The sequence below is a fragment of the Lycium barbarum genome, chromosome 2 (assembly GCF_019175385.1).
Source record: "Lycium barbarum isolate Lr01 chromosome 2, ASM1917538v2, whole genome shotgun sequence".
Classification (NCBI taxonomy): Eukaryota; Viridiplantae; Streptophyta; class Magnoliopsida; order Solanales; family Solanaceae; genus Lycium; species Lycium barbarum.
Window position 1 is genome coordinate 123,634,069 of NC_083338.1, and position 15,001 is coordinate 123,649,069.

General features: G+C 34.2%; 1 protein-coding gene across 3 annotated transcripts; it reads right to left on the reverse strand.

Annotated features, from left to right (window-relative positions):
• Positions 1-2,255: 2,255 nt before the first annotated feature.
• On the reverse strand, positions 2,256-7,402 carry LOC132627040 (uncharacterized). 3 transcript variants are annotated; one of them, XM_060342098.1, is made up of 6 exons: positions 7,154-7,402; positions 6,226-6,320; positions 4,966-5,188; positions 4,280-4,880; positions 3,314-3,385; positions 2,256-2,574 (listed from the first exon to the last, which is right to left on the reverse strand). In XM_060342098.1, exons 4-6 carry the CDS (start codon positions 4,598-4,600, stop codon positions 2,515-2,517), a joined length of 453 nt encoding a protein of 150 aa, XP_060198081.1. In that variant the 5' UTR covers positions 4,601-4,880; positions 4,966-5,188; positions 6,226-6,320; positions 7,154-7,402; the 3' UTR covers positions 2,256-2,514. The 3 variants fall into 3 exon arrangements, with proteins under 3 accessions (XP_060198081.1, XP_060198080.1, XP_060198082.1); XM_060342097.1 differs by having other exon boundaries at positions 6,226-6,324; XM_060342099.1 differs by lacking the exon at positions 6,226-6,320.
• Between the last annotated feature and the right edge of the window lie 7,599 nt (positions 7,403-15,001).

Below are 15,001 nucleotides of genomic sequence, written 5' to 3' on the forward strand. Positions count from 1 at the left end.
TATTCATTAATTTTTTGGCGTACAATTCAGTGTTTTGTGTATTTTATTTTCTTGTATTCTGTTTTTGAGTGTATTCGTTAATTTTATTTCTTGTATACAAATGAATACATTAATTTTTGAAGTGTATACAAATGAACAGAGTGAATTTTATTTCTTTGTATTCAATTTTTTGAGTGTATGTGTTAATCTTTTTAGTGCAAAATTCTGTGTTTTTTGGAAAATTCAACTCAGTTATGCAAGCTGAATACAATTTTTTTGTATTTATGTTGTTTGAATACCACTGATTTTCAAATACAATAAAGTGAATACAATGTAAAAGTAGTTATAAATGAATACAACTGAGTTGAATACAATTGACGTGAATACAACTGAGTTGAATACATATGACTAATTTTGAAAAACATTTATTTGTTGTATTCATGAATACGGCTAAGCTGTTTTATGAATAAAGCGAGCCATTTTTTGAATACAGCGGAAAAACAGTAGCTATGCCATGTAAATATTGAAAATGTAGCTATGGAAAAATTTAAACCCCCAAAGTGTAGTCATTTATGTAAAATTCCCAAATATCTTTCACCATAAAGCCCAACAACTTAGGCATGGGTATGCAATTACACTTCTTACTTTCCCGCTACCCTCTTTCTCTTTACCGATAAAACTCATAATGTAAAGTTGTACCAACAACCCCAGATTTGGATGGTCGCTCTTACACAATTTTTTTAATTTTTTTTTATCACTCGACCACTTTTTTTTTTATGACTAGGGAACCCGCAGACGCTACCCTTTCTTTCAACGATTTCTTAACGTTCAAAATTTTCACTAGCTCCTAAACATTCAAAAAAATATTTGGCAGAATTTTCTTTATAAATAAAACTATCCCAAAGTATACACCGGTCCAATCTCAACTACAATCAACGCACACAACATTCCATGTACTCAGTCTCACTCTCAGTTGTAGGGGTGTACATGGACCGGGTTGGTTCGGATATTTTAAACACCAAACCAAACCAATTGCGTCGGGGTTTTAAATTTATACACCAAACCAAACCAATAAGATTCGGGTTTTTCAACCTCGGGTTGTCTCGGATTATTCGGTTTTCTCGGGTTAATCGGGTTTTTTTTTTCCGGAATATTCTTGCTACAAAATATATAACTTTTACTTCAAATATTTCTTTAGTCCTAGTAAGATACAACTATGTAATTAAGGTGTTTCATAAAAAAATAACACAAAATGTGAGAAGAGTGATGACGTTGTATTAAAATATTCAACAAAAGATAATAAAATCGGTTAAAATAAATATTGCTAATTAATAAACCATAAAGAAAATGACCATAATCTAAAAATACTAAGTCATACTAAAATAAGTACGGCTAATAAGTATTATTTACATGACAAGAAAAAAAAACTTAAGTTATGTATTTTTACTCTCTAAACCAATTATGCAAAACTAAATAATAGATATCCAACATTGTTGTCATTCCTAGTGGTAAATTGAATTTCTTTTGTTAGTATTAGTGTTGACTTGGTTTTGGTTTAGACTTTATATGAGTTACTAACGTCCATAGGATATAAAACTTATTCGCATTCAAAATTCTAAGTTCAAGCTTTAATAATATGATAATAGATTAAAAACTACGAAAAAATTTAAGAAATATTTATAAATTACATTACAAATAAATATTTTAAAAATTGAATAAATGTAATGTCGGGTTGATTTGATTCGATTTGACTTTTTTTAGCTAAAACCAAACCAATTATGGTCGGGTTTTTTTTTTCAACACCAAACCAAGTCAAACCAAACCACTAATCGGGTTTTTGACTCGGTTTATCGGTTTGGTGCGATTTGTCGGTTTACTTTGTACACCCCTACTCAGTTGTACATATGACGTTAAAAAAAACTTTCGAATCAACCGTGACATCTAGCAGAGGAGGATATGCATGTCCTAGCCGTCTGCGGAATAAGTATTACAACAATTAGATTAGATTCAAGTCAACGCACGAATAAGGAATGAAAGAAGGGAAACCATCCTAGATGTTCAGTAGCCTCAAGGTCATAAGTATGGACGCCTACATACCCATGAATTAGATTCTACTAAACACTACTCCATGACCCGGAACTTAAAGCCTAGGCTCTGATACCAACTTTGTCACGTCCCAAAATACCCGCTAGATGTGATTGGCACCTAGCAAACACCACCCGCCAGGCGAACCATATATCATACTCTTAATCATTTACAAAAGCACTAAAAGAAAATAAGTGCAAGTCCAACAACGTTATTAATGATAAAAATGCGAAATAGTCGTCAACCAAATCCATAATCGATTTATGAAAACCAATCAACGCTAAGATAAAAACAATCTCTATCCCACATCCCACGCTAAGACCATGGAGCATTTACGAGAGTTACATGAGTTTGAGTGTCGAGCATGTAAACCCAAAATAAAAGAAATAACTAGAAATAAACTAGATAAAGCTGAAATGACTGCCTCCACGAACAATGCGGTGGCTCACCTCAGCAACAGAATCCACTCACGAAGTCTTCAATTACCAGCCTCGTTCTCAACGACAGTATCTGCATGGACATGCAGGCAAGGAGTGAGTTATACATAAATATAACTCAGTAAGATCCTCGACTCGCCACTTCAAATACCCCTGGAACAAGTGTTAGAAAATACAAACACACAACAAGCACAAAAATATTATGCACATAAATATATCATTATATAATAGCAACCAAGGTCCAAACCACTGTTTATCAAATATATTATATATCTCAACACAATGTACACGACGAACCGTCATAAGTGGTAGTTAAAGAATTAGTCAACACTATGAATCCACAGCAACATACACGATGTGCCAAATATGTCAGGAAGCATGCACAATGCTAAGGGAAACATACACAATGCCCCAATATCATCAAGAAGCATACACAATTCTAAGGGAAGCATACACAATGCCCCAATATCATCAAGAAGCATACACAATTCTAAGGGAAGCATACACAATGCCCCAATATAATCAAGAAGCATACACAATGCTAAGGGAAGCATACACAATGTCCCAATATAATCAAGAAGCATATACAATGCCACAATGCCCCAATATCATGGTTCACAACTATATCACATCACAAAATAATTTATAAAGAGAGTTTTGGATTATTTGAAAGTAAAGTATATGTGGTTGACCTTAAGGACCACCTATTCTGCCAAGCACACGCTCGCCCCAACACATGGACCAGGTAGACAAAACATATTTTTAAAACGGGTTTTGAAAAGCAAATACTCAAAACTTAAAGTCTCACTTACCTCAAATTCACAATTCAAGCACACTTCCCAATAAATCAAAACTGCGTTCTCGAGTCTCTGGATTGCCTCAAACTACACAAAAACAGATTTAGAATGGTCAAAACCCTTAGGGTAAACCACTTCTATATTTTTAGAGGCTTAAACAGTTAAAGTCAAATTTTAAAGGACGAAAACGCCCTCTGATCAATGTGTTCAAAACCCGACAAGACTTATGTTTTCGGAAAGACCTTAACGAGAGGATTCCAACAATATATAGAAGTCTAAAATCCGACGCTATTTTCCCTTTCAAATCAATGATTTTGGTTGAAGAACCCTAGAGCTAAACTTTCTCAATTCCTCAAAATATCCCCATGTTTTCTCCACAAAAATTCACCCATAATTACTTAATAAACTTAAATAAAAGATTAGAAGCATTACCTTGATGATTAGGGTTGAAAATCCCTATTTTTCTCTTTTCTTTTCCTCTCTTTTTCTCCCTCCCTTTTCTTTTCTTTCTCTGCGTATTTTCTGCTTCTGTTACATAGGCTTCCTTTTTCTTTTAAAATCATTCTTCTCTTTTCTTTCAAATTTGAGCTTCAGCCCTTCCTTTTAAATTTTTTTTCCTTTTCCTTTTTGGGCTTGGCCCACTAAATTCCTTCTTTTCTATTTTCTTTTTAATTCCTTTTAGCAAAAATTACCAAACAAACCCTTATTTAAAAAAAATGAGTTATTACATGAGTGAGTTACATTTCAAAGTTAACAATATTTGTGGAATTCATCCATAGGCAAATGCAGTTCACTTTTAAGGATCTCACCCATGAACAAAGCAAACACACATTTTTTCTGTGCATTCACTTTCACAAGAAATAAGCAGAAACAACCTAAAGATTCCACAGAGACTAGAAGGTAGAACTGACAATGATAATAATATATAATTATAGAACATAGTTATATAATTAAACAAGAAATTTATTAAATTATTCTTACCGTTGAAGGAGGAGTAGTAGAAACAAAGATCCCAACAAATTCTTCAGGTATTCTCCCTTCTTTCCTTATCATATACATCTTGAAAGTGCTCCTCATTTCAGTGTGAGCATTCATCAGAAAATTGAGGTTGTCTTGGCTTTTGTTGTGAGCATTCAACATCTGATTGTACTTCTCTTGCCATTGAGAAGAACATGAACCATTATTGTAAGTTGAAGCATTCAAATCACTATAACGGGGTCTTGTTTGTTTAAATGCTCTGCTTGGGATGGCTCCTAATCCAAGCACCTTACCCATCCAGAATGCTCTTTTCCTAGTACACATATCTCTTTTGCTGCCTCATTAACATATGCTCCATCTTCATTCCTATGAGTAGCAAGATACCTTGTCAAAGATTTTGTCCGCTCTTAGCCATCTATAAATGGAAAAATCAAAGTCACAATAACTTAACTAACTAGGAACAATTTCTAGTTTCATTAAAGTAATCCAAAATGAAGCAAAAACTTTCACCATTTCATCTCTTCTTCTGGAGTTGGGTTTGGAGCCACCGATGTGTGAAATGGTTTATGTCTTCTGAATTTCCGCATTTTTTTTTGCACATTTCCTTACAAAAAGATATTTAAAAGTTAAGATATACAAACAAATAGCCATATAATTACACATACCAATTGAAGCATTTAAATAAATACCCTGTTTTTCCTTTAAGGCGGTAATCAACATAAAAAATCCATTGATCCCGTGGAATCCCATCTGGAACTTTATTAATTGCCTGAGCTCTTATATGATCTCTGCTCTTAAGTGGGTCATCAACTGCATTAAACAACTTAGCCTTCTTGCGCCCCACTTCTTACACATCGAATTATATACATATCGCCTTGCATTTGACTTGGTGGTCCTAAAACAAAATGGCAGCTTCAAGAATAAAAGAAATGATTAGCTTATCTATTATATGCAGATATACAGTCCAATGACATAAATTTAAGGAGGGTAAGGAAAGAGCTGTCCAATATAAGCAAGCAGGCATTTCATTTACTATTTAGCACTTAAACGTATAAGTGAAAGAAGGATCACAAAGAATTTCAAGTCTATCAAATAAATTTTAGAAAGACACCAAATACTCTAAATGCAGCAGCATACCAAGGGATGGCAGAAAGAAAGAAATCAGTGATGAACCTTCAAAAAAGCCCCAAAAGAAATCAGTAAGCCCCATAAATGTATATTACTTCAATAAGGTAATCAAGTGGCACCTGAAAGACGAACCTTTTCCCTAACCTATATCTAAGAAATTGTGTACTAAACCCCATGGTCATGATCACTATAAAAAGAGGTCTTCAAAGCATGAAACTAAATCAAGTTGTTATGTAGTAACATTTATGTAACATTTATGCAAAGCTATAACAGTGACTTCTTAGAACTATAACACCCTTTCATAAAAATCAAGAAGTTGAAGAAGAGAAAAGGAACCGGGCTAGCTAGCTCTATATGCAGAGGTTTCTTTGCTATTTTTAATTATATATGCACGACATTAATAAAGCTGAATATACTAGTTGAGGGTGAATCCAAGTAATTGAAGATACAAGCTTATTTTGCTGTCGTAAGAGAACAAACAAGCAATTTTTTGAGAAATCTCACCAGATAATGGAAGTATTAAATTATAAAGCAATAACCAAATAATACTAGTAGATTCCTTGGTTATAGCTAATAAAGCTCTTCTAATACAATATCAAATCATGTTCGATAATAATTTTAATTCGTAATATCCACGATAATCAAACAATTATTTTAAAAGCCAATTAACAAAGGTCGATTTCAAACAAAATTGTTCAAGCAATTCTACATACGAAGCAAAATGACAGATCTAGAACAATCTCACTACGAAAAGTTCACTGATTCACTCGTTTCTCAAATCAACTGAACTAAAAAATTGATATCTGAAAATCACACAGTACCTTTATCGAGAGAAGAGGAGAAGGCACTAGAAGCTCGGACAATATCTCAGCAAAATGTAATTTCTTTGAAACGAAAGCAATTTCTTCAAAACCAACTGCCTAAAATATATCAGTAAGCTACAAATTGAGCATAAAATCTAGCATTTCTCTTAGCAGAAAGATAGATATTTCACTGATTAACACACAGACATAAGAATCAGAAATTGAATTTGATGATACAAACCTTGATCACAGACTAACATGGCTACCTAAATTTTATCAATAAGCTACAATTTCAATATAAAATCTAGCATTTCGTTTAGCAGAACGACGCATACTTCATTGATTAACAAGTAAACAGATCCAATTTAAGCAGTCAAAAACCTCTATTATTTCAAATTGCTCCATCGACTCTCACAAGTACTCAATTTTTTATTAGTAAGCTCCTAATTTTTTTCAGTAAGCTAAAATTCAACTACTAGGTCTAACATTTCACTTAGCAAAAAAATGCATATTCAATTGACTAACACTAAAACAAATTTAAACTAAATTCCAATTTCTCCATAGTTTAACACAACTATCTTAGTTGTAATAAGCTAGAATTTGACTATGATTCTATTATTTGGATTAGCAGAAAGAAGCATGCTTCATTAATTAACACACAAAAACAATGTGAAACTGAATATGAAATCTAACTCGATTCACACACTTCAACTATGAAATCTAATATTTCGCTAAGCAGAAATACGCACATTTCAAAGATTAATACAAAAACACAAAATCAGTGATTTACATACGAAGCTTATCATCACTGATTCTACTGATTCATGTTAATTTCAGTAGAATCAATCAAGAAAAAGCACAAATATGCAGAGAAAATCCACATGCAAGTTACAAATTAAATTAAATTACAATTTGTAGAGCAAAATAAAACAAGGAAGAAAAATACCTTAGATAGTAGAAACTTGAAGAACTCGACGATTTTCTACTCTGTATAAACTTACAATCTGATTTTTGTAGCTTTTTTAACTTAAAATCAGGAAATATCAACGATTTGGGGAAATTTTAGAGAGAGAGAGAGTGAGATTGGGGGAATTTTAGAGAGAGAGTGGAGAAAGTTCTAGTGTATGAAGCTAAATATTTGGGGCAAAAAATCGAAGGAAGCTCAATATTTGGGGCACCTCTTTTTTTTTGTTTTTTTTTTAAAGGTCTAGCGAGTAGCGTAGGTTTTAACCCACGCAAAATCAATGGAAATTAGCGGGGCCTACTTTAACCTCCACGATTAATAAAATTTTGCGGGGGTTATTAAACGTCCGCAAATCTAGCATTTCTTTTTGTAGTGCGTCCTCCTCGTTCTTCTCTAGTTCAGTAAATTTACTCCTTGTTATTGTAATAAGCAACTTACCTTCCTCTTTCATCATTATTGGAGACTCTATTGCTGGTTACATTAAGGGCGTATACAAGGCAGCTTTTGCATAATGGTGATAACAACTAGGCATTAACAAATGTCAATTAGTTTTCAACTTGGTTATATATATATATATATATATTCACATAGAGTACATATTGTAATTAGTCGAAAAAGCCAGTTATCATTTTCCTTCTCAAATTCGTTAGCTAGCATGTGTTCTTCATTTCCTATTCGGACTTTAACACATGTTGTCACACCATAAAATGAGATGAGATGTGACACAACATCGGATGCCTGTCAACTTGCACCTAGTGAACTGATTTACTGAAGTAACTACAACTTGGTGCCCATATATCATAATTCAATTAATTAGAGTCAATTAAGTGAATAAATTGAAGTGAATAATATTAATATCAAATCCAACGCGTTCATAAATCTAAACATAATGATAAAGATATCATTCGCAAAGCTATAAGAGTTTGATAACCCAAAATAATACAAGTTTATATGCAGAGTCTCTATAATACTGCAAATGATTAAATGATAGTTGCGGGTTTATCCTACAATATTTTTTTTAAAAAAAAAAAAACATGTGATCAACGATCTCAGGGGGGGCTCATAAAAATTATGGGAGATGAGGACCCTAGCTTGCACGTGGATGATCCTGCTCATGACCAACTCTTAGATCTGTCATCATGAAAACGATGTTTTATTATTCAAATACTCAATACACATCATATTCAAGACACTCATGGTGGGGAAAAAGTTTCATGTAATAAAAACATAGATCAAAATACGCGAGAGAGACAAATCAAGTAAATAATTGCGATATTAAAACATTTAAAGTAAGCATAAATCTTTCAAGGCATAATTAGATTTATCTAATTTGTAAAAATTCAATTCATCTTTTTGAGTGTTTATGTTTTAAATTGTGGTTTGAGACCTTTTATGAGCCAATAATACTATTTGAAACTTGTTGGCACGGTTCGATTTGGTATTCGGGAGGGGGGGGGGGGGGGGGGGAGGGGTGCATTGGACCTTATTGTGAAATGCAGAGTTTTCTGGTGCTGGTGCCTTCGGCGCAATCACATACAAACGATTGCAGTTATGACTCAAAAGAGAATTGTGCATCACATTCGCGCACCAGGGGCCATGATAGGAAGAGGAAATGGTTACGTTGATTTCAGTCAACTGTTCAGTGTGAACACGTAGTAAGAAGCGCGATTGCAAAGGAAAAGTTTTATCAAGATTGTAATCGCCCAAGAGACATCGCGATTATGATTAAGGCTGAGCAGTATATAAACTTGAGTCACAAATTTCAGTAGCAATTTTAGAATTTTCTATCAAGGAGCTCTCAATTTTGGATCACGAATAGATGGAGTTTTAGCCCCAAATTTGAGGAGATTTTGACCTAAGCCCTAAAATAGAAAATTTAGACTTTTGAACTAGTAATTGTTTTCAAAATCATGTTCCAGTTAATGTATTGAATTATTTAGCTTACGGATAACACATCTATGTAATAAATTTTGAATTTTGGACCATTGACTTGAGGGTCGAATTTGCAGTGATCAAGAGTTGGCTTTGACCCCAAGGCATCTTAAATTTATGGGATTGATTTCCCTAGACTAATCTAGACTCGTTATTCATATATTTGAAGAGTTTGAATTCCTTGAAGACAAGCAGTTTAGATGTTTCAAGTGAAGTAAAGGTTTGCCGATTTTGAGGCAAGCGAGGCTTTAACTCTTTGTTTTCTTGCTTTTCTTTAAAAGTATGTTATATGTGTTGCTTGTACGCATTTAAACTATCTAGTTCACATGAGTGGGCAAGCGTGATCTAGGTTGGATAGTTTTGAAGTATCTAAGAGTTGACTGTGAGGGTCCTAGAGTGAATTTTTCACATGATTAGATACTTGTAGTAATTTAGTGTTATGACATTTTATTGCTGAACTATTTAGCATAACTTATCGTTCTTTTATTTTTCAGAAGTTATGATCTTGTTAGATATGTAGCTTGACACGTCATTTATTCATTTTTCAGAGGCGTTATGTCTTGTATGGTAATTGATTGATTGTTTAGCATGATTTATCATCATATCAGTTGAGTATACTCTGTCTACACCTAATGAGGTCCTCAGATTAGAGGTAGATGCTAGTGTTACAGAGACCAGGGTAATATGTGGAGTCCATGAACCCCAAGAGTGGGTAGCCATGAGACTACTGCGCTGCAAGACCGAGGTAAGATGTGGAGTCCATGAACTCCAAGAGTGGGTATCCATGACACTGCCGCTCCGCAAAACGGGTCAGGTTTTATCGAGGGGGCTAAATTCTTTTAAATGGGTGATCAAATTTAATTGAAAAAAAAACACATATGTTCCACATAGGAAACTTTAGGTGGGGACATGGCATTTAACTGGTGAGTGGTAATTATGGCCCTAAAGTTAGATGGCGAGGGTAAATAAGAACCTAAAGTTGGATGACAAGGGCAAATATATCGAATTCTAGTTTACTGATTATTTGACTTGACAGGAGTCGCATATTCATTCCTTGATGAATGTTCTTCGTTATTGCAACCTGGATGAGTCTCTTCAAGGAGAGGACAGCCTTGTGTGCGACAATGCTTTGGATCGCCTGTTCAGAACCAAGGAGCTGGATTACATGAGTCATATTGTACTGAGGATGTTCGAGAACACTGAGGTTCGTACATCTTTTTTTTCCCCTACTGGAGAACAAAGAAAATGAAAAGGCAGGATAAGTAATTGCTCATGTGAATCAGTATTTTGGTGTACCTTAAATATATGAAGCTATTTTCTGCTTTCTGGGGTGTTTTGGAGAAGGGGGGCCGGAAAGAGAACTATGCGGGCGGACACAGCCGTAGCTCTGCATCTTTCTCTTATGGCTTTGCAGGCGAAGAGAGGTTATCTTGAATGTGACTGTTTTAAAGAACTGAAATTATATAGTATTCTCGTTTTTTATTGGTAAGTAAAAAAGTTGTGTTATTTTCAGCACATCGCTAAACTTTGCATTGGACCTTATTGTGAAATGCAGAGTTTTCTGGTGCTGGTGCCTTCGGCGCAATCACATACAAACGATTGCAGTTATGACTCAAAAGAGAATTGTGCATCACATTCGCGCACCAGGGGCCATGATAGGAAGAGGAAATGGTTACGTTGATTTCAGTCAACTGTTCAGTGTGAACACGTAGTAAGAAGCGCGATTGCAAAGGAAAAGTTTTATCAAGATTGTAATCGCCCAAGAGACATCGCGATTATGATTAAGGCTGAGCAGTATATAAACTTGAGTCACAAATTTCAGTAGCAATTTTAGAATTTTCTATCAAGGAGCTCTCAATTTTGGATCACGAATAGATGGAGTTTTAGCCCCAAATTTGAGGAGATTTTGACCTAAGCCCTAAAATAGAAAATTTAGACTTTTGAACTAGTAATTGTTTTCAAAATCATGTTCCAGTTAATGTATTGAATTATTTAGCTTACGGATAACGCATCTATGTAATAAATTTTGAATTTTGGACCATTGACTTGAGGGTCGAATTTGCAGTGATCAAGAGTTGGCTTTGACCCCAAGGCATCTTAAATTTATGGGATTGATTTCCCTAGACTAATCTAGACTCGTTATTCATATATTTGAAGAGTTTGAATTCCTTGAAGACAAGCAGTTTAGATGTTTCAAGTGAAGTAAAGGTTTGCCGATTTTGAGGCAAGCGAGGCTTTAACTCTTTGTTTTCTTGCTTTTCTTTAAAAGTATGTTATATGTGTTGCTTGTACGCATTTAAACTATCTAGTTCACATGAGTGGGCAAGCGTGATCTAGGTTGGATAGTTTTGAAGTATCTAAGAGTTGACTGTGAGGGTCCTAGAGTGAATTTTTCACATGATTAGATACTTGTAGTAATTTAGTGTTATGACATTTTATTGCTGAACTATTTAGCATAACTTATCGTTCTTTTATTTTTCAGAAGTTATGATCTTGTTAGATATGTAGCTTGACACGTCATTTATTCATTTTTCAGAGGCGTTATGTCTTGTATGGTAATTGATTGATTGTTTAGCATGATTTATCATCATATCAGTTGAGTATACTCTGTCTACACCTAATGAGGTCCTCAGATTAGAGGTAGATGCTAGTGTTACAGAGACCAGGGTAATATGTGGAGTCCATGAACCCCAAGAGTGGGTAGCCATGAGACTACTGCGCTGCAAGACCGAGGTAAGATGTGGAGTCCATGAACTCCAAGAGTGGGTATCCATGACACTGCCGCTCCGCAAAACGGGTCAGGTTTTATCGAGGGGGCTAAATTCTTTTAAATGGGTGATCAAATTTAATTGAAAAAAAAACACATATGTTCCACATAGGAAACTTTAGGTGGGGACATGGCATTTAACTGGTGAGTGGTAATTATGGCCCTAAAGTTAGATGGCAAGGGTAAATAAGAACCTAAAGTTGGATGACAAGGGCAAATATATCGAAAAAGTATAATGAAGGGCAAATGTAGATTGTTTGTAAGAGTACAAAGGTAAATATGACCCCTTTTTCAAAACTTAAAATACAATTTTCATACAACTAGCATACAATGATAAATTAAGCAATGAACGGAATCCCCAACAGAAGAGTGGTATGATTTGCTCTTGTAATGTCCACGTTTTTCTAGATGTCATATTGTTGAATCTGTTATTGTTTCCACCTCGAGATCGTGTAGGTTTCTTGAATTTTTAGTAGGATCGATTTTTATTGGTTGTTTTGAGGTCTTGCTTGGGTAATCTTACAATACTGTTTTGGGTTCCTTTGGAATTTGTTTCTAATGGGATATAGTCATAATTGGGCTCCTTTTGGTGGTTGTGAGAGATACTTTGGATTTGATAAGATATTAATGTCTGCACTTTAGTACTACGTTTGATTATGACTTTTGGGTTTTGTGGGGGTTCTTTTTCTTCACTTTAGGTATTGATTTTCTAACAGAAAATTTGTACTAGTATCTTGTGTGTAACAGAAAACAAGGTAGGATCTGTGCAGATGATCGAGGGACGGTTTCAATGGTGGAGAAGAGGACCAAATAGAGGTGTTGAGATCTAGTCAGCTCCGAAACCCAAAAATAAGCATGAAGGGGAAGGGGGTTGCGCTCCTTTACTAGATCTCAAACCCAAAAACAAGCGTGAAGGAGAAGGGGAAGGGGGTTGCGCTTTTTTTTTTTCCAGATGTAATACAAAATGTAATATACTTGATATGTTTTATAAATAAGGAATATATATATATATATATATATATATATATATATAGTAGGGGGGTATAGAAAATTTTAAAAGAAACGTAGAATATAAATATTTTCAAAATTTCAAAGTAAAGTGCTTAATGGCAAGAATGTTGTGGTTTGTATAAAAATTTTAAACAATTCTACTCGGTACTTCTTCACTCCTGTATGTCTTCTTATTATGTAGTTATATCTCTAAGTTTCTGTTTATCTCCCTTTTCTTTTTCTTTTTTTAACTTAATCTGGATTCTATCCAGTCATGAATCTTGTTACATTGTTCATCTCTTTCTCTTAACCTCTGTTCTTAATAATCTTTTTCTTTAGCCACACCCCGGCCATGGCCAACAATTCGTCCTTTATCATTTTTGGGCATTTTAATGGCTCCTCAATACCTAGAAATTTACAGGTTAATCCATTGAGTTTATTAAGAAATTAAGAGAATAACCATATACTAAGGGTAACAGATTCATAATAACAAGAAATTACTTAAACATAAATTTATATAACATGGATTTATAATAAACATTGTAATAATGTACATAACTTGGAGAGTAATACAGAAACATAGTTATAAAAACTTACATGACTTAAAGACGGAGAGAGGTTTCCCTTTCAGGGAACCCCAAAAACTACTTCTCACACTTGGAGGATTATTGAAAAACTAGTACTATTTTACAGTAGAGGTTTATATTACAAAGGTTTGGATTGGGAAAAAGATTTGAGGCATTTGATGAAAAGGAAGGGGAATATGGATTTCTTGGTGTTTAGTGCTTGTATGTGTTGTTGATGATGTCCTTTGTCTTCACAAATGACCTCTATTTATAGGAGCTTCCGGACTTCAACTTCAGACTTCAAATTGTTACAGAATCGTTCTAAATTCAACCGGGTGCGCATTGGGCCCCATCGTCGCATGAAAATTTCAGAAGTGTCTTTATATTATTGTCCTTGTTGGTCCTGTAGCTGCTTTATTAAAGCTACTTTATCAAAGTTGTCTTTATCCGTCTTTGTTGCTTTCTTTAACGAATCTTCTTTTTCTTTGTCTTGGTTGTAGCGATTATATGTCTATCTAACCCTTTTTACGTGTCTAGATTGTGTAGTGCAACAGAATCAAAACTTATCCCCGAAACGACATTGTTTGGATCTTTTGAATCTTGAAATGCACTATTCTGAAAAAATCTACCATATCTCTTTCAAGGTATGAACTATGTACTGGAGACATTTCTGGACTTGGAGATAGTTCTAGACTAGGATTTTTAATTATGTGCTTGTCTTGATTCTCTTTTTCTTGAAAAAACTTTTCTAATGTCTGTTTTACTATATCCTCTATTTTCTCACTTTTTTTCTTTTCTGATAATAATTTTTTTTTTTTGAATTGTCTCCTACTGTTAATGTTTTTGGGAGTCTTCGCCTTGTCTGGAGTGATGAACATCCTTCATCTTCACTTTTTAGCAAAGTGACAGCCATTAACGGATTTGATAAGTCTTTACCGGCTACCATTTAAATCGGATTAGCTGTATCTTTATCCAATACAGTGGATTTTACTGCATTCATTGGGGAATACACACCCGTCTCATCCATTTTGTCTTGAGATGGAAAACTCTGTGACTGAACCAATTCGAATTTAACCGCTTGGAGTCTGTGTTTTAGCATTCTCACTTGCTCCATGAGTCTTGCTTTTTCTTCGATCAATGTCTCATTTTTCTGGTTTAGTCTTTTGAATGCCTCAGTCATGGAATAACAATGGTCACAAAAAGTCACTTTGTCTGTGTCCTATTGGATATTATATTGAGGAACTTTGTCTAAGCGCTGGAGAAATATAGTAATTTGGACCAAGTATTCCTCTAGCTTAGTCTAAGGCTTCAGTAAAATCATGAAATCCTTTGAAAACTGGTTTTTCCATATCTTTTATTGAATCTATAACTTCAGGCCAAATTTAAAAAATACCATTTGTCTTACCATGTATTACCACATAATATTTAAATTTTTTGTCTTGATTTTTGTCTATAAAATACTGGCATAGAGCATTTAAAGTTGCTATAAAATGTTTTGTGTTGTTTTTATTGTGTGATATCCATAGATTGTCTACCAAGCATGTCTGTGGTCTATCTATTACACATTCTGGTAAT

Coding starts and splice junctions, on each gene's coding strand:
- LOC132627040 (XM_060342099.1), bottom strand. CDS start 4,600: ATGTGTACTAGGAAAAGAGCATTCTGGATGGGTAAGGTGCTTGGATTA. Junction 3,386..4,279: donor CTACTACTCCTCCTTCAACG/GTAAGAATAATT, acceptor GTTTTTGTGTAG/TTTGAGGCAATCCAGAGACT. Junction 2,575..3,313: donor GCTTGAATTGTGAATTTGAG/GTAAGTGAGACT, acceptor ATGTCCATGCAG/ATACTGTCGTTGAGAACGAG.